Consider the following 24,854-nt stretch of genomic DNA (forward strand, 5'->3'; position numbering starts at 1 on the left):
AGTTCTTTGCAGCATATTTTTCAGTTTTATTTATAAAAAAACAGAAGCTCCCTTAAAGTGTACAGTTAAAATCACAACTGTAAATTCAACCACAGCTGAATATTATTTCAATAAAATATTCCGATCAACTGATGTAAAAATTAATTCGATTGTGATTCAAAACTCAATTCAGCTGGAAGATAAACTTACCAATACTCATTCAGCAAATATTTATCACATACTGTAAAAATACACTGGGGTCCCTCCTGTTCAAAGCAACGCTATGAAAATATTCGTGCATCAACTCATCTTTTAAAAACATAATTCTATATTTATGAATACAACAAAAAAAAATTGCCAGCAAAATCCACCAAGGGTTTCCAAACTGCTGACGCCCCCACAGGGGGTAGTAACTGGATCATTACTGTACTTGTGTGTTTTTCCTTTGATCACCAAAAAAGTGACCTTCCAAGCAGCTCTAAACCGTCTGAAACATTTTAATTACGCCAGGCAAACCAAAATCACATAAACAAAATAGCATGTACAAATCTGGCTGCAATATTCAATCCATTGGTCTTTCAGATCAGAACTGGATCTCACTTCGATTACTCCAGCAAACTACAAAGACTGCAAGATTAATATAAGCTGAAGTAAAAACTACCAGTTCCTGAAAACTTATGGAAATTAGGTCCTTCCCAAAAGGCTTGATAAGGCATTTGATTGCAAGATGTTGTGGTTCTAGTAGGGTAAAGAGTAGCTTGGGAAACTGTTTTCTGTCCTAAACCTGGTTTTGCAGCCAAGACCGTTTGCGTTTTTGGGCAAATAATTTACTTTCATTGTCACACATGGCACTGATTCACCTCTTCATTCCTTTTATATTCTTCTCCTATACCATATTTTTTTCTGTAACCCAGGACTAGTGTAGCTCCAGACAAGAAATCTTGCACCTAAGATTTAGCCAGGATTACAAACTTTGAATTCAAACTCCTAGGCACATGCACCTTCATTATGTACGGTCATAGGGTATGGTGTTCACAGCACTACAAAAACTGTCTAGGATTTCTGTTGCTATATGATCCTACTGGGCACAAATTCATAGTAGCAGGTGGTACAAGAAGGGTTAACATCTCCAAACAAGAAACACATTTAATATGATCAAATTTCTACGTACAGGTCAGAATCTTGACCACTTGTAGCAAAGACAGCACAGGATACAGTGAGTGAAGATGCCCAAATTATACTCCTGGATTTGGTGTGAACTGGGGGTATGCATCTGTGCAAGTCCTTTGTGTCTCTGCCTCTTTTTATACAACTGGGATAACAATAGTCATCTTTTTGACATGTCTCCAGACCTATGGATGAAAAGCATTATTCAAGTGTTAGGTACATATTACTGTTCTCCTAAACTAAGTGCCACTGTTTTATAAAATGGATGACATGTATGCCTGCTAAGACATCGCAAACTATCTCATTTTCATACCCAGGAAATAAACAGTGGAAATAATATACAGCAAAAGAGTTGATTATCTAAACTTTTCTTCTGGCTTACACTTTTAAAATATTTTGAAGGAGATGGCTGTCCTTACCTGGAGTATTCAAATTAATCTATTCCATTAAGTCTCAAAATACACTAAAGCAGTCATTTTAATTTAAGCACAGCTAACTAGAATGGATTCTAGTGCATCAGTCTAATTTGACAGTTAAGTTAGTTGTTTCCCAATTAAGAAAAGAACCTATACACAAAGCATCTTATTACATGTTTTAGAGCAAATATTTTAGGCAGTGTGGTTATAAAGCAGAATACCGTATTTGGAAAGTGCTGGGAAAAGACTAGGACAGGTATAAGGTATTGCCCACATTTTCCTATTTGAGTACATAACTTGCTATACGTAAACACCTATTGAAGTCTCTTATTTTAAGAGGTGTTTAAAGTTCGAACACAAAAAGTACTGAGGATGTGTGGACCTTTGTTGGTTTACAACTCTTAAGAAAAAACAAGTTCAAACTGCAAAAACTTGAAGACAAATAAAAAAATGAAGCTTAAGAATAAATAGAAAGCAATAAGTATAAACAGAGCAGGCAAGCATATTGGAAAAAAAAAAAAACCCAAACCCCACAACACTGCCTGAGTCAAATTAGCCTTGAACACTTAAAATTCTGTAAAAATAACTTCCGTTGAAATAAGCTTTAATGACAATGATTGTCACTGAATTGATTTTAAAAAGTAACAAAAACCTTTAGATAAATATAGTTTTCCTTCAATGATCTGCAGATCACAGTATTTTTAACTTATTCAACAACTTGAAGCTTACTAGTAAATGAAACTGAAAAAGTGAAAATCCTTCACATAGCAGAAAAGGAAGAGTTACACAGAACAAAAGGGCGAATAACATGTTACATTCTAAAACTCTTTGTTGAGAAGTCTAAGGTGATTAATAACACCACAAGGAAAATCTGATTACATCCAGCTTTTGATAAACAAAGGGGAAATCAGACAAAATTTGCTAGACTTTAGTGAAGCATGACCTGTTTGAAGAGCACTTTGAGACATTCAGCTTTAAGCTAGAAGTATTAACATGAGAACAAGTCCTTTTACATACTGAAAGTGGTTACCACTTTCCGAGCAACAAACTCACACAACGCACAAACTCATTTTTCGTCCACGGATTTCAACAGCCAGAGACTCCATTATAAAGAAAGATTTTAAAACATGTACAGGAAGTCAACAGTGATAAGAAGTAATGAATATGTGGTCTGATGTTCAAGTTTGGCTCCATGACGTGTGACTTTTCAAGAAAGCAGAAGAAATGAAGCTCTATCTCTTTTTCTTTTTGTTTTTGGCATCACCACAACAAAAACAAAACAGGGAAATGGCTCAAAACTTCCTATTCGCAGTGTCTGGTTTCAACTCATCTGACTGCTCTAATACAACAACAAAAAAATTAAGATACAAGTCCGCCTTCCAGAGCACTAGCAACATAAAAGATTGCATGTAGCTACTTGAATTGATAACTAGGCCATAGTGCCTTGACAGAGAAGACAGAAGTGTCTTTTATTAAAAAGCAGATTCTGTATAAGGACGTAACTCCTGAATTGTTACTTCTATTTTTTTGATTGCTATTTATAATTTAATCTCTAACGGATTTGCAAGCCAGTTACCCTCAATTAATTTTAAACACCTACCTTGTGAAACACAGCTGTAAAAGCAAAAGCTATAAAACAACTTGGTTCCAAAACATTTATCAAGAAAAACATAGGGAATAGCTTTGCTTCTTTCCAGTTTATTTTTTTTGATGGGCACAAGCTGGCGAAAGGCATTTTGATGCAGAATAACTCGGCCAGTTTTCAGTTGCTCGTTAAAAAGCCTATTGGATTCTCAAACCAGCTACAGTAATTTTAGAGCCTCAGAGTATTAGGATCTTCAGTTTAGACCTTTAAATATTGAACACACAAAAATGAAGAGCACTCTGTTGTAGCTTGGTTTCAATACATCTACCTTACTTGGAGAGTAAACACGGTCTGATCTGTTAGGTTCATCACCGGAGGTTCTTAATCACTGTATCTTTTCAGACTCTTACTTACCAAGTTCAAACAAACAAACAAAAAACCCCCAAACCAAAAAACCTTTGTATTTTGCTCATCATTGAGCAATCAAAAGTTAAAAACATAACCTGTTCTGCGTCAAGTCTCTGAGATCAGGAAGGCAAACAGCCTCCCAGTGAAAGATTGTCTTCAAAGTCATGCCAGGAGTGGAGGGATTAATGGAGGAAGATTTAGTTTCACATGTGCAATTGCTTGTGTTGGGAAGAGATAGCCAGAGAGATTCACCCCTAGTATGTAGCAAAGCCAGAGGAAGAGAATGGGAATTACACCAAGCAGGTTTACTGACGCAAGTGCGATGTCTTCAGCGTTGCAGGAGAGGAGGTGATTTTCCTTTGTTTTCCATATTGTCATCAGCCATTGCAGCATCACAACTTGCTTTGCTGATGTCACATGTGACACAGCCCTTTAAAAAGGAACAAGAACATAGTAATTTAAATTCTCCTTTTTGTGAGTATATTTCAAAGAGTCAAATCCTGATAGCATGATATGTTGCAATCTCTTGAAACCTCTCACCAATGGGCTGAAATCTTTTTAAAACAGAGATACAGATATCTTATTTTCAGAAGCAGGTACTTGCACCTCCACCTTAGCTTGTCTCAGAAATGAATTCTTTAGTTAGTAGAACATACAATTTTAGCTTTGAGATAAAAAGGGATGTGACGTCCTTGAATTTGAAGGCTTTATCTTTCAGCTTTATAAGCAAGCTGTTCATTAAGGATTTGGACTGCAGACTGAACAGCAACAATACCGACCAACAAAAAAAGGCTGAAACACCTGAGTGTATTGACAGACCAGATTTTTCTTGTTCTTGAGAAATGGTACAATATTGAAATAAAGTATTAAAATAGAAATCCTGCACTTCTTTCTACTATCAGAAGCCTGGTTGCATTTGCAAAATGACAATCTATATTGGAAACATGGCCTACTGCTTAGGAACAGTTTTAGCACCTTAGATATCAAGTATTTGTATTTGCATACCAATATATCTCATAACATTTGAGATGTAAACATTCAACAGAATTTTCTGCAAGACCACCGGACATCATTTTGCTACCTAAATCAAACATGTGGTCCTAACCACAACAGATTTTTATCAACAAGGTATTAGGAAAACAAAGACTATTTTTCTGGTCTTGTTCCAGAGCCAAGGACATAGATTTCTCAATTTTTCTGCTCTAAGAATAAATACCACAGCTCAGAATGCCACATTTGAAAATACTAGCACATAGAGCATGCAGTGCTATAACAGACATTAGATTTTCCTGCTGTGTGAGTACATGAATGCAGCCCTCTCTGCCTTGAAATTTTCTGTACAACTCATCATTGGAGCTCTAGATCTTTGTGGGACTAGTTCTGCTTTGCTCTTTTCTTCTCCATAGCACCTGGGAGCTCTTTAAACTGATTAAGACATTCTCTAACACATACTAATATAAATCGGAAGTAGTTTATCAGAGTGCTCAAGAGTTATACCAGATAAAATAATCAGACATAAGATACCAAAATTCTTAAAGAACGAATCCATCTACAAAAAGCCAGCTATTTTTGTGTTTCTTACTATATACCTGAACCTCCTCTGTGATTACGGGCATTTTTCAGCTTGCTGAACACACTTGCTCTAATCTTCACTAACATTCCAGTGTTACATGCTATTCAATCATAGCAGCAATCAACTTTATAAGAAAAAGAGCAAAAGACCTAACAGCAACAGAAAAAACGTCACTAGATATGGACTCTTATGCGAGAGTGTGACACTTTTATCATTCATCCAACAGTGTGACTGAAAGAACTTTGCTACAGGTGGTTCCTACACAGAATTTGCTAAAAAATAGCTATCTTGCTGAAAAATACAATGGAAAGACCTGTATTTTGGCATTTCTCATCTGGCTAGCATACTCAAGCTCATTTCCCTCTTATATTTACAAATAATAACTATCAGTAACCCCAGCACTGTAAGATCACATTGGTTAAAAATGGCACTGCCTCTGACTAGCCGAGGCATGAATAAGCTGCTGATTCCTTCCACAACTCCTTACTTGGGTGCTGATTTGCAGTGGGACAGTCTGGGTCCGGATCCACGTATGCACCTCTGCAAGCTCCTTCTTTTGCCCATCCGTAAACCAAGGCTGCTGCTTTTGCATGACTGTCAGCTTCTCCAGATCTTCCTTTAAAACTTCCTCTTTAATTCTGCAGGTAACAGACACCTGTGAACACAGCTGTACTAAATGAAGCAAAGCAGGCACCAATTATAATCACACTGGGAGAGTCACTTCACCAGTATCTGTGGCTGAAGTCTGGACAGCATCAGCCATTGAAAGGTAACTATACTTTGTTATACCTTATTTGCTTTTTAAGGCTTCTTTCAACATTGGTATAACTGTCAGGGCTTTTTTTGTTGTTGTTTTTGTTGGGGTTTTTTTGGGTGTTTGGTGTAGGGTTTTTTTGTTTTGTTTTATTGTTGTGTTTTGTTGCTTTTTTTTAAATGTGGAATCTCATTACAAATTATATATAAGCTAACTGCAAGCAACTTGCAAATAACATGTAAGTATTTTTACCCCTTTATGCAGGACAGGACAATAACCAAACCCCTTAACACTTCAGCAAAAAGGTTACATGTTATCATATTTTAACTGATGAAGAAAATGGGGAAAAAAAAATAGACAAAAGGAAGTAACCAGGGCATAAAATGCACAAACAGTAAATTAATACACCTTCTTGGAGTTTCATTGGTATGTGCACTGTTTCCATAGTCTCATTTTTAATTTTACAGTTCTATGCACAATTCCAAACTACATGTCAGAAATTGTTGATGTTTTCCAACCTGTTAGGCATTTGGTAAGTCATTAGAACTCGCTCAGGTGTGTGATCCATCATCAACCAGGCTGACTCATGTTTGGATTTATGACCTATCCCTTTTTCTTCTGCTTCTTGATTCTTCTCTTCTTTGGAAGCTTCAGAAGAATCATTACCAGCAAAATACTTGCTGCTTTTGCTACTACCTGCTGAGAATTACCATGAAAAAAATGAATGCAGATGCCTGAGAAATCCTAGTAATTCAGCACAAAAAGTAAAAGAACACCAGTGTATTCTTGCGAGCTAGTTCTGCAATACAAACACAGGTACTCCCAGATGATTGCTCTAGCAAGTGATTACTACCTATTGAGAATTCAAATATAAAGTGCATTCTATTAAGTTACTCAAAATCTCCAAAGCTCTATTTACTCTTCTCAAAATTAATTGGCTCAACTTATTTGCTTCTGTTTCAAGGAGTCCTGCTCTAGGCAGATTTACCTTTACCCAAATAAGATGTAAGCCAGTATCTAATGCAGAGAAAAGTGATAATGAGCAAAATGAAAGTGTGACTTAGAGGTTAAAGGAATAGCTTCTTAGATTTCCATTCCTAACTACAGCGACTCAAACAAACTTGGCTTCTAACACTGAAAGTTGGTGAAAAGTAAAGACTACAGATCCTCTTACTGGGATTTCCCATTCCCTTACAGTATCTTGTTACGAATTACCAGCATGTTAGCAAGCCATCTAGCACCAAAGCACCAAACATCCAAATCTCGAACTTCCCTACCTGTGCCACAACCAGAAGTCTCATTGGAGCCAGAGTCTAAAGAACGAGATAAAGCTGATCCACTGCCTGATGCTGCTGAACCTGTACCCAACTGGGAGTCCTCGTACCGTGAGTGGCCAGTAAATTCACTGGAAGCACAATGGTTAGCACTGTTACCACTATCTTCTGGATCGTTGTCCTGGAGACAAAAATCAAACCAAACATATCCGTGGAAGTTACATTTAAATTTGGAAAAGGAAGTCTGTGCATTTACTGAATTTATCACATGTTGACTAAGTTCTCAGATCAATTCAATAGTTTTGGAGTTTCTGGCTCTGAAAATGAATAGCCGTCTAGAACTGGGGATAACACTCTTCATGGGTGAAATCAACAAGCATCTGGACTCTAGTTTACTGGTTTCTGCTGTAGATCCTTCCCCACTGGGTCAAGATATTGTACTGTTGCATTAAGTTAGTATTTTCTGCTGACAGGAGAGCAAGAGTCAGTTCCCTTCACATCCTGTTAGATGGCATGAAGCAGCCACACACATTAAGCAATGGTACACTACAGGGAAAATGAGTCTTCCCCTGATTCACTTTGTGAAGCTCACTGCTTCAGCAGCTACAGGTATACCAACTCCCCTTTCAGGACCCTACCCTGCAGTTTCAGCTGATCCAGCCTTTCCAGCCCAATCTGGATTCAGGAGCCAACATTTTTTTCCTTGCCTGCAGAGCTCAGATTCCTGCCTCTGAGTTTACCGCGGAAGTTGGAGAGGCTTTTTCTATGCCCATGTATGGAAACCGACCCACAGATCCCTGTTCTTCGTTCATTTGCTGCATCCCTGGGAGACAGAGGGAGTAATTAGAAGTGTATCTTCCCTTTGTTTTGGTTCTCCACAGAGACTGTGGGACTGGGTGAAAAAGGATGTGAATTGTGCAGCACTAACCAAGTTCCACATGCATAAAAGCCCCAAAACCAAAATTCCTGCCGACAATTTAATTGAAAAGGCTGCTGCCAAAATGCTGAGCAGAAGTGGCTTCTGGTAGCCTCGACCAGATCTCACATTTGTGTCATTTGCTAAGTGCCAACACTGTACTGTTAACAAATTCCCATAGGCACAAGTATAAACAGCTTTCTCCGCCTCCCATGCTATTTGTGCCCTGCAGTCTACATAGCACAGCCACTGGAAAAAGCAGCTAACAAAATCTGGTGAACCCGAAACACAGATGATCATCACTGGTTTTGGCAACTGAACACTGTGAAAGTCAGAGTTTCTCCTCTACATTAAAAATTCATGTTACTTACACATTTAGCTTCTGCATGTGCTTTAACATCAGTACTACTGGAAAGCTCCATAGGTTTTGGCAGCTCTTCTTGAAGCAAATTCAGCTGAAGTGGGGAGCTGCTCCGTGAGCTACTCGGCAGTAGGGCCTGGTCACGCTGGCCCTCTTGCTGGTTCTCCATGGATGTGGCAGAAGAGGCTGGAAAGGGCTGACCCACAGAGTGTGGTGCTATTGGTGATGGAGCAGAAGGAGGCGGGGCTGGAGGTAGTGTAGTGCACGAATATGAAGAGGGGGGATAAACATACTGAGGGCTAGGAAGAAAGACATATTGAGGCATCTGAGCATACATGGGGAAACTCTGAAAAAATACAGCCATAAACGTGCCTATGTTTGGGGGATAAAGTGCTGGGCATGACTGTGCTTCACAGCATAGTTGTGATGATGACATGGACTCAGGTCTTAATGAGTGAAGAGCAAGCTCCTCTCCTACAGAAGAGGCTGGAAAACTAGATAGTGGATCTGAATAGACAGGAAACCCCACAGGAGGAAGGGCATTCATACTGGAGGAGCTCAGATAGGACACTTCTGAGGGAGAGAATGACTGCTTCTGAATTGTTCTCTTCTCACATGGAAGACTATTTCTATTTTTACTAGAAGAGTGGGTATCTGAGGACTGTCTCTGAGATTTCTGGCGCTTGAATTTTCCATGTTTGCCTTTTTTACAGCTAGCCGGGCTCATCTGCTTTGAAGGGGAATCTCCTAAGGAGGAAGAAAAATAGACACATTCACAGACATAGGGAAAAAATAAAGAAAAAGGAAAAAAAAAAAGAAAAGAGAAAAACATCCAGATAATTGAGTGTGGCTTATTTGGAGAGCTGACTTTCCTCTGGATAATTCTTCCATACACTACAATGATGGATTTGCTGACATATCTACAATATTTTCCTTCATGTCATCAATTTTCTTATTGATCGTTTTGGCTTATCCCAGTCAGATCTTTTACATTCCTTCAAGGGGAGGCAATAAACTACTCGGGACTTGCAGGGTTTATTGCAATAATTATCTGCTTTGTGAAAAGTCTAAGATAGCAATATCCAAGATGGAGCAGACCTTATGTGTGGGCAATGCTGTTGTCAAGCCTTGGCAGTTCAAAGGAATTATTCTGTTTGCAGCCATAGTAAGACACTCGCTAAATCACACAAAGGAGAACCAGACTCCACTGCTAGGTTGGTCTTTGTAAGTCATCTAATAAGTCTTTATTTGTCAAAGCTGCTGCCTACCTTGGCCACAGGAACGTCCGTTGTTATTTCTGCTCCCCTGTCGAAGGTAAGTCCTAAATGGAGACAGCAAGATCCTCTGGCGGAACTTGTCAACATAGTTCTGCTCCTCCTTTTGAGTGTGGGCTGACAACGTCTCTTTTGTTAGCCCAACTGGCTTTAAGCCCTCAGGTATCACAGTGAGACTCTGAGCATTCACAGGAGGCAGCTCAATTTGTTCACTTCCAACAGTAGTATCCTCCATTGTAGTCACTTCTTTGAAGAGGGAAGAAAATAAATCACTCACTCTTTGCTCTGGCCTTCTGGTGTGAACTCCCACAAAACCCAGAGGGTTACACAGAAAGTAATCTCGTCTGAGCTACTGAACAGATACAGGCTGCAGAGGCAGGGGGAGAAAACACCCTTTACAGTCAAATATAGTTACACTAACATCAACTGAGCAAATTACATTGCATGGTCTGGAAAACTTCAAATTCACTTTGAATTTACAAAGGCACTTCTTTCTTCATACCTTTTTAGTACAAGAGCAGTTAAATACTCATGCTTCTTTTATGCTTCTTTCTGCATTAAAATGAAGTAACATTGGCCCATTAGTCATTTTTATTTTAATCCTCAATGGCCAAAAGCACATTTGAGATATATGTGATGAAGCTAAAGGGGAAAGGATATAGCGCGCGCGCGCGCTGTTAAAACTGGGTTTTATTAAAATGCTGAAAAAATTTTCCAGGCTCAAGTTTTCTTCACAGTGTCCCTCGAAGTACCTTAATTATAACGTCAGAGTTGATATTCATGAGAACGTATCTCAAATAGACAAAACTTTCTCACTGCGTACTTCAGTCTGGAAACATTGTATAAATTTAAAAATCAGTGAGTCAAGCCAGTGTTTTGCGAGTGTGAACAGTACCTGATTCAGGGTGTGGGACATGCACTATAGTGCTGCTGTAACTGCACTGGCTGGTGACGGACGCCACACTTGGAGCCTTGTTGGACAGGGTCAGGTCTGCCAGAGGAGCTCCCACCATGCCTGCAGTTGTCTGGTCTTTCAGCATCTCTTCCCGACCAGCAGATATTAGAGTTTGGGAATTAACTGCTGAAAGGATAGCAGTACTTATTGGTAAATGACAAAGTTTCTACATGGACTTTCATTCTAAGCACTATGCTCCCAATTCATCAAGTCTGACTGGTTCAGAAACAACGAGTAACTACGCAGACTATTAAATAAGACAGTCTTATATACAAATAAATGTAAAATTCATATGCCAGTGCAATGTCAGCACATACTAAACATGGCATAAAATGAATGAGCACAGAAGGTTCATTTAGCAACAACAAACAATAGTTCTTGTGATGCATCCTACATTCAAAGACTTAATATTGTAGCTTATGCTTAGTTGTGAGATATAGACAAGGTAAGCAAATATTTGCCACATAACCAAAATATTTGTGCTGTTAGTGTGACAACAATTTAAAAACTGGACGTAAGCCTTGGAATGTACAACAGTGGCATGTAAAAAAAAAAATCAGTTGTTGCAGTTCTATTATGATTGTCAGTATACTTTGTGTTACCTTCCAATGCCTCAACTTCCTGCTGACTTCGCTGGACGTGCTTGTCATCTTCTGAAGATGACGATGATGTATTTGCAGAAGATTTACATTTCCTTTTCAATGCTGGAATACTGCAGCTCTCTAGATATCTGAAACAAAAGCATATCACAGGAAGCTCTCCCTACTTTGTGTTTTTTCTCCATTTGGAGAGACAAACTGGAGATCCAGGGATTGTTAACTAGTATTTTAAATTCACTGCAGGAAGCTCTGGACACATATCTGCTTTCCAAGGAGTATTTTAAATAAAATCTATCAATTACTCTAAAAAAAATAAAAAACCAACCCAAAAAAACCCTGACGTTATCCACTGACGTTAAAAAACACCGACATTTTACAAATTATATCAACTTTCTGTTTTATACGGATGTTCTCGAAGCGTATATTGAGAAGACATTGACATATTATGCCCATCAAAATTCTCTTAAACTCCTATTGCACCAATGGTGAAACTAGCAGTAGACAAACGTCAATAGCTGCAAACAGAATTTTAGGCCCTACATTCTTCATTACTGTGTAATTCAGGTTGACTGAGCATTGGGATGGATTGCCCAGAGAGGCAGAAAACTTTACAAACAATCCCAAATTCATCTCAACTCAAAACCCAGGCAGTTTAGACAATGCAAACTGTTCCGATATTTACCTTCCACCAATTAATCTTAAACTTAGATCACTAAAATCCCTTCATAGTTTATTACCTAATGATACTATCAACACAATTGATCTGCTGATAGGAAGGAACATGCGGAGTCTTCTTTGAATCATCATAAAATGTGTTGCCTGGTTCTTCTGTGCTATCACTTCTCAATGTCTGAAGAAAACAGGAAGCAGTGTGCCTCTTCCCTAGAAAAGAAGAAATCCTCAAAGGCATCTAAACACTACTCCTGCCAAGACCCACATGTATATATATACTGGTATACATATATATTATACAGGGATATATGACCTATGATAGCACAGCTCCCATGACTAAGTTATTCTGCATTTTCATCTCAAATCACACGTTTCGCGGCAGGGGAGGGAAAAAGGGAAGTAAAGCCTAAAAAGAAAAAACCCCACACAACACCTTAAACATCCACTCAGAACAACTAGTAAACACGAAGAAAACAGCATAGAAAAAAATATTGTATTTAAATTGTAAACAAAGCTGCAATTAATATTACTCTTCTCTCAATTTATACATTGCAGAATCCAACCTGTTATTTAACAGTAATTTACAGATTTTTATAGCATAGATGCACTGGTCATGGTAGTATCAACATTCACAGTGCAGTCCTCTTATCAACAAGACTAGGAGTTAATTGTAACTTTCGTAGAGAGTATCACAGTGCAAGATGTTTTAATACAGGTTCCTATGATACTGAGGAAGCATCCAGTTTTTTCCATATATTTATGCTGAGTACTAACATACTAAGTGCTAATGCAAATAATGTGTATTAGCATAATATTAAGCACTCAATAACTAAACCACTCCTTCAGTGGGAAGTGAGGCAGTATTTTCCAACCTATGGATTGTTTCTGAGAGTCCACATAAAGTAACTGAGGGAAGCTTCCATACTAGACTTACACTTGCTACAAGCAAGTCTGCATTTTCATCAGAAAATGTTAAAATAAAAAAAAGTAAAAGTCTATTAACCTAGAAAGAGACAGATATGTTCCTCCATATCTCAGGGAGCAGTTAAAAAGCTATTGCATCTGCTGAGGGTTTTTTTGGAGTGGGTTTTGATTTTTCTGTTTGTTTTTTGATTTATAAAAAACCAAACCGAACCAAACCCCAAAACACTTCCCACATTTAAGCCATGCTAAAATACTGTCTTAAGTTCTTCAGCAAAACACCAGCTAGCCAAACTCACAGCTATAGAAGTATGGGAGTTCATGTTACCTTAAGGATCATAATTACATTAACTTACCTCCTAGCATTTCTGAGCTCACAGCCTGTTCATTTCCATTCTGTGGCTTGCTCCTTGATGCAATATACAGCTGCTGTCCCAGATTCTTTATTCGGTTTACATCTGCACAAACTTGTTGCAATGTCATCTTGAGATAAGTGAAAATGTGAAGTCAGAATAAAATGAATAAAAAGAGGCCATAGGAGACCATTAAGATGGGCTTGGGTTCTTGTATTCTTCAAACAAAAAGGGAGCAGACTGTCAGCCTAAGCCTGGTATCTATTGCTATTTGTAAATTTAATGAATCTAATTATAATTGTTAATTTAATTAAATTAACTATGATAAAGCTCAAACAGCCTCAGCATTTGAATGTTTTAATACTAATGCAAGCCTTGAGAGTGGGAATAAGCTGATGACTTACCCAGGAGCCTCTCAAGGAAATTAGGTAATTGCAATGCTTGTTTTAGGACAGCACTGTTTCCACTCTCTTCTATAGCAGTCTACACTGTACCTCTAGTGTCCTTTTTAAAACAAAACAGAAAATCCCAAGCAAGCAGGAACCCCTCCATATGCATCAATCCTCTTTCTGGTTGCATGGTTCTTCCACTTTTTTCTCTGAGTCAACTGGTTCTTTGAGAAGGCTCACCTTAAGCAAGTCTTCAATTTACTTTCATGAACTACCGTAGTAGTTATCTGCTCATTTTAGTCAGCAAAATTAAGAGCAAAAACCAAAAGCCAGCATTCTATAATTGACCAATTTAAGTACACTTAGCTTGAACATAGCTGTATCTTCCCACTTCAGTAAAATTCACAATGAGTAGTGCATATGTACACAGTAAAAAGTTTTCATTTTTAAAATCGTGTTTTTACTACTCGGCAGGCAGTGACACATTTATAGACTTACTGGTTCCTGTATTTCCTCTGCACAATTGCCATTGGAGTCACTTGAAGATGCTATGCTGATATAGTGCTCATAAGAGCCATTGCTTCCAAGGCTTCCATAACCACTGGAAACATTGCTGTGAACCGGCTGTATGGGGGGAGGGAACAGTAATTAAAAAAATCACTCTGTTAGAGAACAAAAAGAAGGGAACAACATACTTTGCAACACAGAACTTCAAGAAAATTAAGTAAAAAGTCAGTAGTGCTCTGGGCTCTACCACTTGCTTGGTAAAAATTCTCTACCATGCATAAAGCTGTTTCAGGATGCAGATTTATCTTTCAACATAAAGATCTAGCAAATATGTCAAACAAAATATTTTTTTCTAATCAGGTGGGCTACCCAGAGCCATATTTTTAGTGCTGTGACACAAGCCTGTCTCCATTTAGAACTTTCCTTTCAGACCTTTTAAAAGATCATCCCCAAAGCAGTCTGCTAAACAGACTCAAGTTTCTTTAGCCTCTCATTCAGAAGGCCAGCCAGTGTTTTGAATTCTTTCATCTTCTTTACCTGCAGAAGCAGCTTGTAAATTTGTCCTTGCAATTCTCTTATCTCTTTCTCAACACTGCTCGTTTCTTTACTTTTTGCAGCAAAGACATCTTCATTCAGAGGGCTTCTGGAGAGAGCCAACAAAATTTCACTATTAATTTTAATTTGTTGAAGAAAAGGTAGCTATAAACAGATTCTTTTTTTTATTATCATTATTTTATTTTGACTGTTTCGCTGAATCAGCACAAAGGGATGTCATCTGTTCCACAGCAGCTCTGCTAGGTAGTGGGGAAGTGCTATGACAGCAGTGCTTCATGTGAAGCCCCAGGGAAGTCAGTACATCAGCATAGTGACATGAGTTAAGGTTGACAAGCATCTACCCCTCTGCCTCCTTCACCCAGAAGACAAATTTACACCCCATAAAATCTTGAATAAAAGATCACTTTGAAAAGTCAACAGGCCATCCCAAAAAGCCATTTCATAGAAAAGAAACCAGGTAAGAGGAAGGCAGTCAGTCATTCATATTTCCAAATCTCTTGGAAACTAAGGAAAAACATCTGAAAAATTAACTTGCACATTCAAGACTAATTGCATTTTTGAAAGAGGTTACCTTGGTAAATATTTAGATTCTGTATCAAGTGAATGTTCCAGAAGAAAACAAGGCCAGAAGGTGATTTTGATTACATGTCTGTCAATTAATTTTTTTTTTGTGAGACAATCATGAATGAATGTCAACTAATTATTTGTTACAAGTTATATACTTTTCACACTGCTTTTTAGCTTTTACTCTACTTGTCTAAAACCGGTATTTTGATTTAGACATAATCGTTGTCACAGTATTTGGACATCAACCATGTGCAAAAACATATGCTAAAAAAAAGTTGGCTTTGCCTTTTACTTCAAAGTAATTTACTTATTTTCATACTAAATAAACAAGACTGATGCTGTTCCGGAGGAATGGGTTGCAAGACAGATGCTAGGCAGTTGTCACAGACTGCAGGAGCAACATTACATCTCTAATTCAGTACTGAGACTGTTTTGTTTTGCAGAGTATTCAATGAAAAGCACTTTAATAGATCAATTCTACAACTGACTTACGTCCGGACTTTGTGTCGGCCAATGACGAACACTACTTTCCTGCTCCAAGGATTCACAAAACTGGACCAGCTGGTATCCAGTATGACATAATCCCCATTTTGAGTACAAAATCTAATAGGTAAATGTTCAAAAGGGGGTTGGCCAGCAAATTTCAGGACTGAAAAAAAAACAATCAAGAAACAAGGTTAAGTTTACATTATGACACAGTAATGCGAGTGCAAACACTAATGACTGGCATCCTTTAAAACTTTGGGTTTGAATTTGCTTTGATCTGAAACTGGTTGCTTTAATTAATGAATTTATTTATTTTTGTCTAGACTGCAGATCAGTCACATGTCAAGCAATATGATAATGCAAGAATGTTAAAACCAGTAGAAATCCCTCTTAAAGCAACTGTACTTACTCTTTCGGTGAATAGCAATCATCAAAGGACGATCTTCTGGGTGCAAATACATCAGTATGGATGTTCCAATTAAATCTTGAGGTAAGTAACCCAACAAAGGCACTGCTCTGAAACCCGAACACATTATCACTGATTATAATACAGTTTTGAGTATTTACATCCTTAACCCTTTGCTTGTCAGTGAAGTCCCCATGCACAATCTACAATAGCATGAGCTAAGGCTACAGAACATTTTCCAGCCCATCTAATAATCCTCCAGTGCAATGCAGACATGTAAATACCCATGAGAAATATTTCTGTGCCTGGAGATCTAACAGATTTTCACATTTGCAGGCAGTTTTGTGCTTGCCTACATGCAAAGGAAAAAAAGGGATCTTGAAGAAACTGGTCACAGGCAAAATGTCAGTTAGAAATCTGACATGGATGCTGCAAAGCGTGTTGTAAAAACACTCTTGTGGCTTTGCAGGAGACAGCTTTAGTCTGGCCAAATTTATTTGACCCAGCTCAATACAGCTGTATCTCCACACTGTAATCCCCAGAGCTTTGCATTATGTGGGCTTTCCACTGTCTGGGTTACCACAGTTCCCCATTGCCCTGGATAATGAAAACTGACTGCAGTTCTGTTTAATTCACATTTTAAGTCAACAAAGGAGATTACGTCCGTGGTATTCTAGATGTTTTTCCATGACCAGAATAACACAAAACTACTTTTAATTAACTATTGCCAACTGCACAGTTCAACTACTTTACTTGGGTCTACAGCTGCATCACCAAAGGATTTTTTGCTACCTCTCCATACACACCTTACAGGTCTTAAGATTCAAATCTCACCTGTCATCTATCTCAAGAAAAACACATCCAGGGGTGTGAGTGGTGGTGAAGATTCTTTTATCCATAGGAATTCGAGGAGCTAATAGAAAAAGAAATATTTACTGAAAAAAATATGCACTAAGAAAGAAAACCTAACCGTTACTTTTGCTCATGATAGAGAGTTATTGGCTCCTGAACTTTTTAATTGTTCACTTCTTTCTAGCCAGTAACTCATAGAAACGTTACAAATTTTTAGGTGCTACAGACTTCTCTCAAAAATAAAAATAGTGAGAAGAGGTCGAATGCTTCGGGGCCTTGCAAAGAAAGCACAGATGCTCTGGATTCGCATGCATGCACAGACACACAAACTGGAAGTTACACAGGTGAGACTACCAAGCACAAGTTCTAAACAAAGGAAGCAGACTTTCATATACTGCATCTTCCTATTGGCTTCATTTTTTCACTGGAGTCTCCTGACTTGCCTTCGTATCCAGAGTGAATTTTCTCAGCCAAAGCTAAGCAACACGATTCTGCATCCACGTGGACAGAAGTACACACGTGGACCAAGTACGGAGTGATTCGGAAGGGGTAACAACGCATTTCTTGTTCTTGATCTTTACCACCCCTGAGGAAAAGTAAAAGGGATTAACGCACTGGTTTCAAGACTCAGATACTTCACGCCAGGGCTGAGAACCCTGCACAGAGAAGTTATACTGAGCACACAGACCAAGATAATCAGAATCTCCTGAGGTCCTACACACACTCCCTTGCGATGCAAGGCCAACACATTCAGCAATACTGATCTTGCTCCCCTTAAAACCAAGTAGGTGTTTTGCCTCCAATACTTGCATTCAGAGGCTGTTCTAGAAATGCCATTACTCTAACGGTTAAAGACCACCACCTAATTCTCAGTCCAAATGTATTCACAAGAACCACTCATTTGGTCCTGTGCTCTCCTTCAAGTTAAACAGTTCTTTTTCTGTTTGTTGTTTATTCTGTACCATTTTTAGGGGGGAAAAAAAACCCCAAACCAACTGTCTCTCTCAAGTTTTGTTTCACTGACCTACATAAGTAAGACTCCTCCAGCCTCAGTTCAGAAATAGTTGCTGTTCTTTGATTGTCCTCCTCCCATGAGAATATGTCTTCCTAGAACATGTGTAAGCAGTAGCAGTACAAAACATTCTAGATGAGATCTTAATCAGGGCTTTGTAACAACTGCATTAGCGATTGCCTGTTTCTATTGCAAGTGCTTTTTCACCTGTTATAATTGCAGTATCTTACCCAACTCTGACTGAAAGAATTGAGATAAATTTTTGGACATTATCACTTACACTAAAATTACTTCCTTATTCCACACAAGTTTTGTAAAATATTTCTAGAGAGAAGTTAGTGTCATAAAAACTCCCCCTTTTGGAAAAAAAAAGATACAAATGGAAATTGGATAGGGCAGAAGTTTAACCCACAAAAAACCATTTTCATACTTAAGCCTAGTGTGTGCTTGTGAAAAAATATTTTTACTCATGAAGCCCACATAATCAAAAGGATCTGTTATATAAAGGAAGGAGAGATATCGTATGAAAATATGAAGAAAAACTATTGCAAAACGTTTATGTATCCTACAAACAGTTCCCCCAACTTAAAATTGATATCCATCCTGCTATATTTATTCCAAGTGCCCTTACACAATTCAAGAGACACAGGTGATTTTAGAGCTCAGGTTTTTGAAACACAGATGAATGAATCAATGATCGACTGAAAGACGGAATAAGTATTATAACTGCTCAGAAGCAAACAATTCTTACTGAAATCAAGAGACCACCCGAGTCTGGAACAGAACTGCACTGAAGATTACAGGCCAATCTCAATTTTTTTTTTCTGCTTTTAGCACTAAGATTAGCCAGGCACAAAGCAATAAACTGCATCCATAGTGACAGCAAGTAGTATCTCATGATTCAGGTCTCATACTGGGATTCAGGTGACTGAATTTCTGTTACTGTCTCTGTCACAAACTCTCGAGCAATCTTAAGCAAAACACCCTTGCCTCCACTCTCAAACCGTAAAAAGGGGAGCAGTAATTTTTCACAAGATCATTCTTCTCCTGCACAACAGTACTCAAGGAAACCAATAGGTCCAAAAGAAACATGTATTAACAATTTTCCTTCTACCCCCATGCAAGTTTAAGCATCACTATGGGAAAGATATCCAAAATGTCCTATATTAAACACAATAAGCAAATTTTGTAATGGAGTTCCATGAACACACACTGGTCAGCTGTAACAACAGAACACACTTTCTGCCCAGTATTGTACTCTTTGCCCAGCCTTCATAAAGGTAAAACTATAATAATGTACTTGCCTGATCCTGCAGAAAAAGGATTTCACCTGGGCATATTCATACAGAGAAGCTAATAAGAAGAACACACATTGAAAGTATCAGTTAATATCCTTAAAAAGGTCACAACTATCAGAACTATTTTAAACTCTGCATTCTCCAGACTTTCTGAGCAAGATCGAAGTCTCACAACCTGCTCTTTATTAGCTATTGAATTAGCTGCTCAACAGTCTGCTCCCACCTCAAATGTTATCTCTCTTCTCCAGCCCACTCACTCTCAGAGAAATGGCTGACCTGGAACTAAATTCAGAGGAAACACATACGATCTAAAAAACTCCTTTCCCCAGTGCATCACTATGGAAAGGAAAGGAAAGACAAAAATTCCTGGCTTTATGAGCCATGTACCAAAAACTATATACAGCCAAGAGTTATGGGGAGAGGAAAATTCAGTAACAGTTCACAGCAAGAAAATAACAGTTCCATAGGGGTGCCACAGCTCTGCTGGGTAGGCACATGACTGGCTTCCAAACTTGGAATCCCTGGCATGTTAGCATTAGCAGCCTCTGATGTCTCACATCCTTTGGTAGCAAGGATTTCGGACTTTCCAGCTTTCATGCCAGAACAAGCTAGGTGGGCACAAGACATGGCCTTGGCATGCAAGCTATACTTGAATTGCTCACAAATAACAAAGGACTCAAAAGTCACCATTTAGGCACATCCAGCACTAAATAGCAAGTCAGCTTAAAACTTGGGTTCAGTGACCTATGTTCACAGCAGGCTCAGGCAGACCATAAAGACAAAGCACCTAAGCAACTGTAAAATGTAGATTAAACAATTTTAAATTCACACAAAACAATGAAGAATCTGCCTTTTACTTACCTCAAGTAAGAGTTAAGCCTCTAGGAGGCTAGCTAGGACTAGCTGCATAGCTACTGAAGTTTTCAAAGTAGAAAGGGAACAAGTGTGGCTTATGTATATTGCTACCATAAGCATGTAAAATGAACAACTATTCTATCCTCATTCTGCAAAGACAGAAAGACACATAAAGCATTTAAGAGCATTGCCAAGTCCCACCTGTTTGACTTTCCGTGTTCCAAAGTGGCAGGTGGGACTGATCGATGTGTGTGTAGAACACACTCACATCCTGAGGGACAAGCAGCTCTACAAACCGGGAAGAGTCCAATACTTTCTTCTTACAGTTTAGAATGGATGCTGCCTGCTCAGAAATATGCAGTATGCGTCCGGAAAGCAAGGAGAACACAGCCACAAATGTGTCCTGGAAAACAAACATTGTTAAAGGCAACACATGGTAGCAATATTGTAAGGATAAAAAACCAAAACAAAACTAACCCCAAACCAACCAACCAAACCAACTCCAAACCACCACATACCACAACCTAAGACAGAGGTTCAAAAATGTGTTCTTAAGTTAGCCTCCAATTAAAGTTGTGTGTGAGCTACTATAATCTCCAATGTTATAGTAGCTCACTCATGATTTACAAATGCTAATAAGACTGAAATATCAAAACTGAAACAGATTACAGTGATGCTTGCCATTTTCCAGAATGGCCGGTTATCACTCCACACACTTCTCCCCAAATGTCAGAGTGTTCACCACAATTTCACATACAAAAATATTCTAAGAACTTTTCAAGTAAAAAGCATTTGCAATATTTCTGATACGGCATCTAACAGTACTGAATCTCAAGAAACACTCTTTTCTTTAAAGCAGAGCCAGAAAACATGACACATACTGCAAATCAAGAAAAAAAAATTAAATCCAGGAGTACAAATAGAAACCAAAGTCCCTCACAACTATGGACTTGTTCAGCTTTGGAAACATTCTGCTAAGTCTGTCTCACAAGATTACTATGCTGTAAATGAATGCTCAAATAAGATTCTCAAAGAGATATTTGTTGCTTCTAGCAAAAAAAGAAAAACGGGTATTTCTTCACTTACTGCTCTTGGGTACCCTGCGTTAGCACAGATAAGAAGTAGTCTTGATCTACCTTTAAAAACACAAAGACCTGTCTGGCTAAAAGCTAAACGCTTTTCAATTTTACACATTCTATTTCCACAAAACAATGTACGGAAACTAAATAGAAACGACAAGTGATGAACTCCTTGAGTGTGCCTGAATTCCTTACAGTGTTTTTTGGAGTGTGTTCAGATGCAACTGCCACCAACTCGTCTATGCTGTATGTCACCACATCTGTCTGAAACACTCTTCGGTCATTCAGAGCCTGGAAAAAGTCATTGTTTGCTAATTGGAAAAAAAAAAAAAACAACAAAAAAAACAACAAACAGGAAAAGCAAAACAAACACAAGGAAGTCAGTAAGGAGACTATTTTGAAAGTATTTCTTACAGCCCTTGTACTTTTGTCATCTTTTTGGTGAAGTCCAAGGTGAGATGAAGAAGGTCTGTGTAGTGACAAAGGAAAAAGGAATACCGATTATACTATTGGAGTGACCTACATATGTTACAGAAAACGAGCATGATGAAGTAAAAAGAACAAAACATGATGGCAAAAGAACAATTTCAGCTACTTAGTGCTGCTGGAAAACACAGATCTATCCAATAATTTTTCAAAGTGGGACGGGAATGCTGTTTTTTCAATATACACAGAAAGTTATTAGTAGGCACGTATTACCTATAGGATTCTGAAGAAAAGAGAAGCAGGAGGTGGGCATTTCAATAGAACAGATAACATGATTATTTAAAAAAAAAACACAAACCCACAATGCTTCAGAAAGTCAACTGCTTGCAGGATAACCGGAATGCTTTCATTTGTTTTAATGTTATTTGTTGCCAGACACATCTATTCAAACCTGCTGTATAGCTTCTACGCTTGCAGATTTTTTCCACACATACCTTGGATCTGTTGGACACACTGCAAGGCATAGTTGAGAGCACTGACGGTACTGGGCTTGCTGGAACTCCTTTTCTCTTCAGGCAAACACCTTTTCATTTCTTGGATCATCATCATCAGATCTCTGTGAGACTGGCTCCAATTCAGTTGCTCACTGTAAAATAAAGGTTAAACTTTACTGGAGACTTCTGCTATAGGACCTTCTTTTCTGTCAACTAATTAAAATTATTCATGAAATTAGCATTTTATGGGCTGAGCCGCAGAGTCACAGAATATCCAGAAATGTCCTAATGCTCATTCACTTTATTTCCTGTTGTATCTTTCTCACTTATTTGCTACTTAATCTTTTCTCCTCTACCTTTCTCCTTTCCTACTCCGACATGTCATGGGTGGCAAAGTCACATCATAACCAATCTGCTTGCTAAGATGCTCAGCAACTAAAAATAAGCTGATGTTTACTCTAGATTTTCTAAATCTCACTGGTATTAAAATCACAAATAGATGCTGATTCTTTATGTAAAGAAGTCTTTCTAGCCTTGAAGGCTGCATCTGATTATAAGCACTTCAGGGAAACATGAGGTCCTCAAAATACACCTGATGCAAAGATTTCATTCCTCATGTGATTCAGGAGTCTTCATTATACTTTTAACAGAGTTGTTGGCCTCAACAGCTGCAAGGTTATTAACAAGCAAAATCTCCTTCTCCTTATTTTTGCTTATTTCACTGACTGAAAAATAAGCAGTCAATATCCTCAAAACAGACATTGATTCTAATCCTACAGATCAGATATGAACACTGTTATTTTAAATAACTTCTGTCCACTTGGCATTTTTATTAGTATCATGCTCTTGCTACATAAATCACTAAATAATTTCAAGTATTGCATGTTAACTTTACATGCCAGTTCAACATAAATTACAGCTCTTGACCTGCCTTTTTTTTTAATGAAAAAAAAAAAAATTAGCACCTCATTGAATTTCTAAACTTTAGGGGAAAATATTATTTAAGTAATTTTTGCTTTACTACTGTTAAATGCAGTCTTTAGATTAAGTATATATAGAAGCCACAAAAGGGTCAATGACGTATCTGGATCAGCCAATCTAAGAATGAGGCAAACAGCTTATGAGGAACCATGCAGCAGCAATCTAATCTACATGCGAGACCATTATAAACATCACGGCTTGTGGTTCAGGCAAGCTTCCTTGGTGTACTGAAGTAAGCGAGGCCCGAGAAGAACTCTGGATCACAGCTACACAAGGTCCTTGATTCTGACTTTAGCTCTCTGCTCAATCAATCCAAGCAATAGGACAGTCAGTTCTACACGCTGTCAAGAGTTACCTGTTAACTTTGCTTTGCCTCACGAAACTTCCAGCTGAACAGCCATTTGACTCACAGCGGCAGAAAGCTGGGGAGTTTGGCCCGTTGAACCGTTTCCCGCTAGAGCTGGTTCCCGTACACATCGTGCAACGTAAGCCTGCATCCCCCCACCGTTCCCCCTCCTGCCGCCCCGAGCCGGCAGGGCGCAACGTCTCCGCCCGCTCGTCCCCAGCCCCAGCAGCCAGTGACCAACTCGCGCCGTGCTCCGAGCTGCCGCCTCGGAGCTTGCCCACGTCCATCTCCGGTCCGTAGAACGCTACAGCGCAGGGGCATCGACGGCCGCGGCCTGGCTCCTCAGCACGTTCAGACCCTCGACCTTCGGTACCGGAGACGGGCCTCGCCAGTCTCCTGCGGGAAAAACAAACACCGCCTCAAGGGAGCGCGGGAGGAGCGAGCCCACCCTTGGCTGCTGAGCCGACCGGTCGCTGGGGCTGGTTCTCGCTCTCCTGCGCTACCCTCCAACACGCGGCCCCTCTGCCGGCGGTCAGGCGGCGCCGTCGGCTCGCGGAAGCAGACGCAAGCGCGGATTTCAGTTCAGAGACCCCGGCCACCCCCGGGCGGCCGCCGCTTCGCCTTCCCGCCCCTCCGAGCCTCCCGCCGACCCCGGGCCCTACCTGCTCCGGGCAGGGAGGGACGCGCCAGCCCCGCCAGGGAGCGCCGGCTGCCGAGCGGGCCGCCGTGAGGTGCCGCGACCCGCCCCAGCGCCGCGCGGTTACGTAACGGCGGCCGCACGCGGCAGCCCCGCTCCCACACACCTCGGCCACGTGCACCGCGGCGCGCCCCGCCCCGGACAGAGAGGAGGAGGCGGAGGCAGGGTCAGAGCCGCTTTATTGGAGGGGACGGCGCGGGGCGGGGCGGGGCGAGCGGCCGCGGGGGCGCCGTCCCGCCCCTCACGCGCCGCCGCACGCAGCCCCCGTGCTCGCGCCTGCCCCGCCGCCACGTGCGGCACCGCCCCCGCGCGGGGAGCGGCCAGGAGAGCAACCGCCGCCTCCCGGTCTTCACGGCGGGGCAGCTCCTGCCGCGGCTGCTTACCGGCGGAGACAGCGAGGCGGCGGGGGCGCGCGCCCAGTGTTAGTGCTCGGTGGGGCGGCGGGTTCCGCCCCGCCCGAAACCACCGCTTGGTTACGGCTAGCAGGGGCGAGCCCGGGGCAAGGGCGCTCCCAGCCAGGCACGGGTTAGAGCATTTGCGAGCCGGCCCCCGCAACGGCGCCGAGGAGGGGCAGGTGGGTGAGGAGGATAGACCCCAAAACCCTCTAGAGAGCCCGTGACCCCTTACAACACTGGCAGGGGAAATTCCAGAGCCAAATCCTCCTCCCCAGCTCTGTGCCCCAGTTTATCAAGGCACT

General features: G+C 40.1%; 1 protein-coding gene across 18 annotated transcripts; it reads right to left on the reverse strand.

The window, feature by feature from the left end:
* Positions 1 to 2: 2 nt before the first annotated feature.
* Positions 3 to 24,516, reverse strand: PER3 (period circadian regulator 3). Of its 18 annotated transcripts, XR_012677004.1 has the most exons (23): positions 23,470 to 24,116; positions 22,134 to 22,285; positions 21,409 to 21,524; positions 20,336 to 20,537; positions 19,286 to 19,334; positions 17,413 to 17,555; positions 16,952 to 17,030; positions 16,121 to 16,227; positions 15,718 to 15,874; positions 14,641 to 14,746; positions 14,095 to 14,220; positions 13,211 to 13,337; positions 11,999 to 12,143; positions 11,265 to 11,392; positions 10,603 to 10,788; positions 9,702 to 9,953; positions 8,444 to 9,180; positions 7,795 to 7,979; positions 7,160 to 7,337; positions 6,401 to 6,581; positions 5,616 to 5,766; positions 3,869 to 3,985; positions 3 to 1,331 (listed from the first exon to the last, which is right to left on the reverse strand). XR_012677004.1 is itself a non-coding variant. In XM_075172112.1 (22 exons), the coding sequence occupies exons 2-22, from the start codon at positions 23,745 to 23,747 to the stop codon at positions 3,884 to 3,886; spliced, it is 3,702 nt and encodes a 1,233-aa protein (XP_075028213.1). In that variant the 5' UTR covers positions 23,748 to 23,856; positions 24,123 to 24,516; the 3' UTR covers positions 3 to 3,883. The 18 variants fall into 18 exon arrangements, 13 of the variants coding, with proteins under 13 accessions (XP_075028213.1, XP_075028218.1, XP_075028215.1 ...); XM_075172112.1 differs by lacking the exon at positions 7,795 to 7,979 and adding an exon at positions 24,123 to 24,516 and having other exon boundaries at positions 3 to 3,985; positions 23,470 to 23,856; XM_075172117.1 differs by lacking the exon at positions 7,795 to 7,979 and having other exon boundaries at positions 10,603 to 10,785.
* Between the last annotated feature and the right edge of the window lie 338 nt (positions 24,517 to 24,854).

The sequence above is a fragment of the Calonectris borealis genome, chromosome 23, assembly GCF_964195595.1.
Source record: "Calonectris borealis chromosome 23, bCalBor7.hap1.2, whole genome shotgun sequence".
NCBI classification, from domain to species: domain Eukaryota; kingdom Metazoa; phylum Chordata; class Aves; order Procellariiformes; family Procellariidae; genus Calonectris; species Calonectris borealis.

Excerpts from the sequence above, each read along its gene's own strand:
- PER3 (XM_075172112.1), bottom strand. The coding sequence starts at position 23,747 with ATGGACGTGGGCAAGCTCCGAGGCGGCAGCTCGGAGCACGGCGCGAGT. Across the intron at positions 17,556-19,285 it reads TCCTTTTTCTGCAGGATCAG|GGGTGGTAAAGATCAAGAAC; the intron begins GCAAGTACATTA and ends ACTTTTCCTCAG. Across the intron at positions 16,228-16,951 it reads TTTCTTGAGATAGATGACAG|AGCAGTGCCTTTGTTGGGTT; the intron begins GTGAGATTTGAA and ends TTCGGGTTTCAG.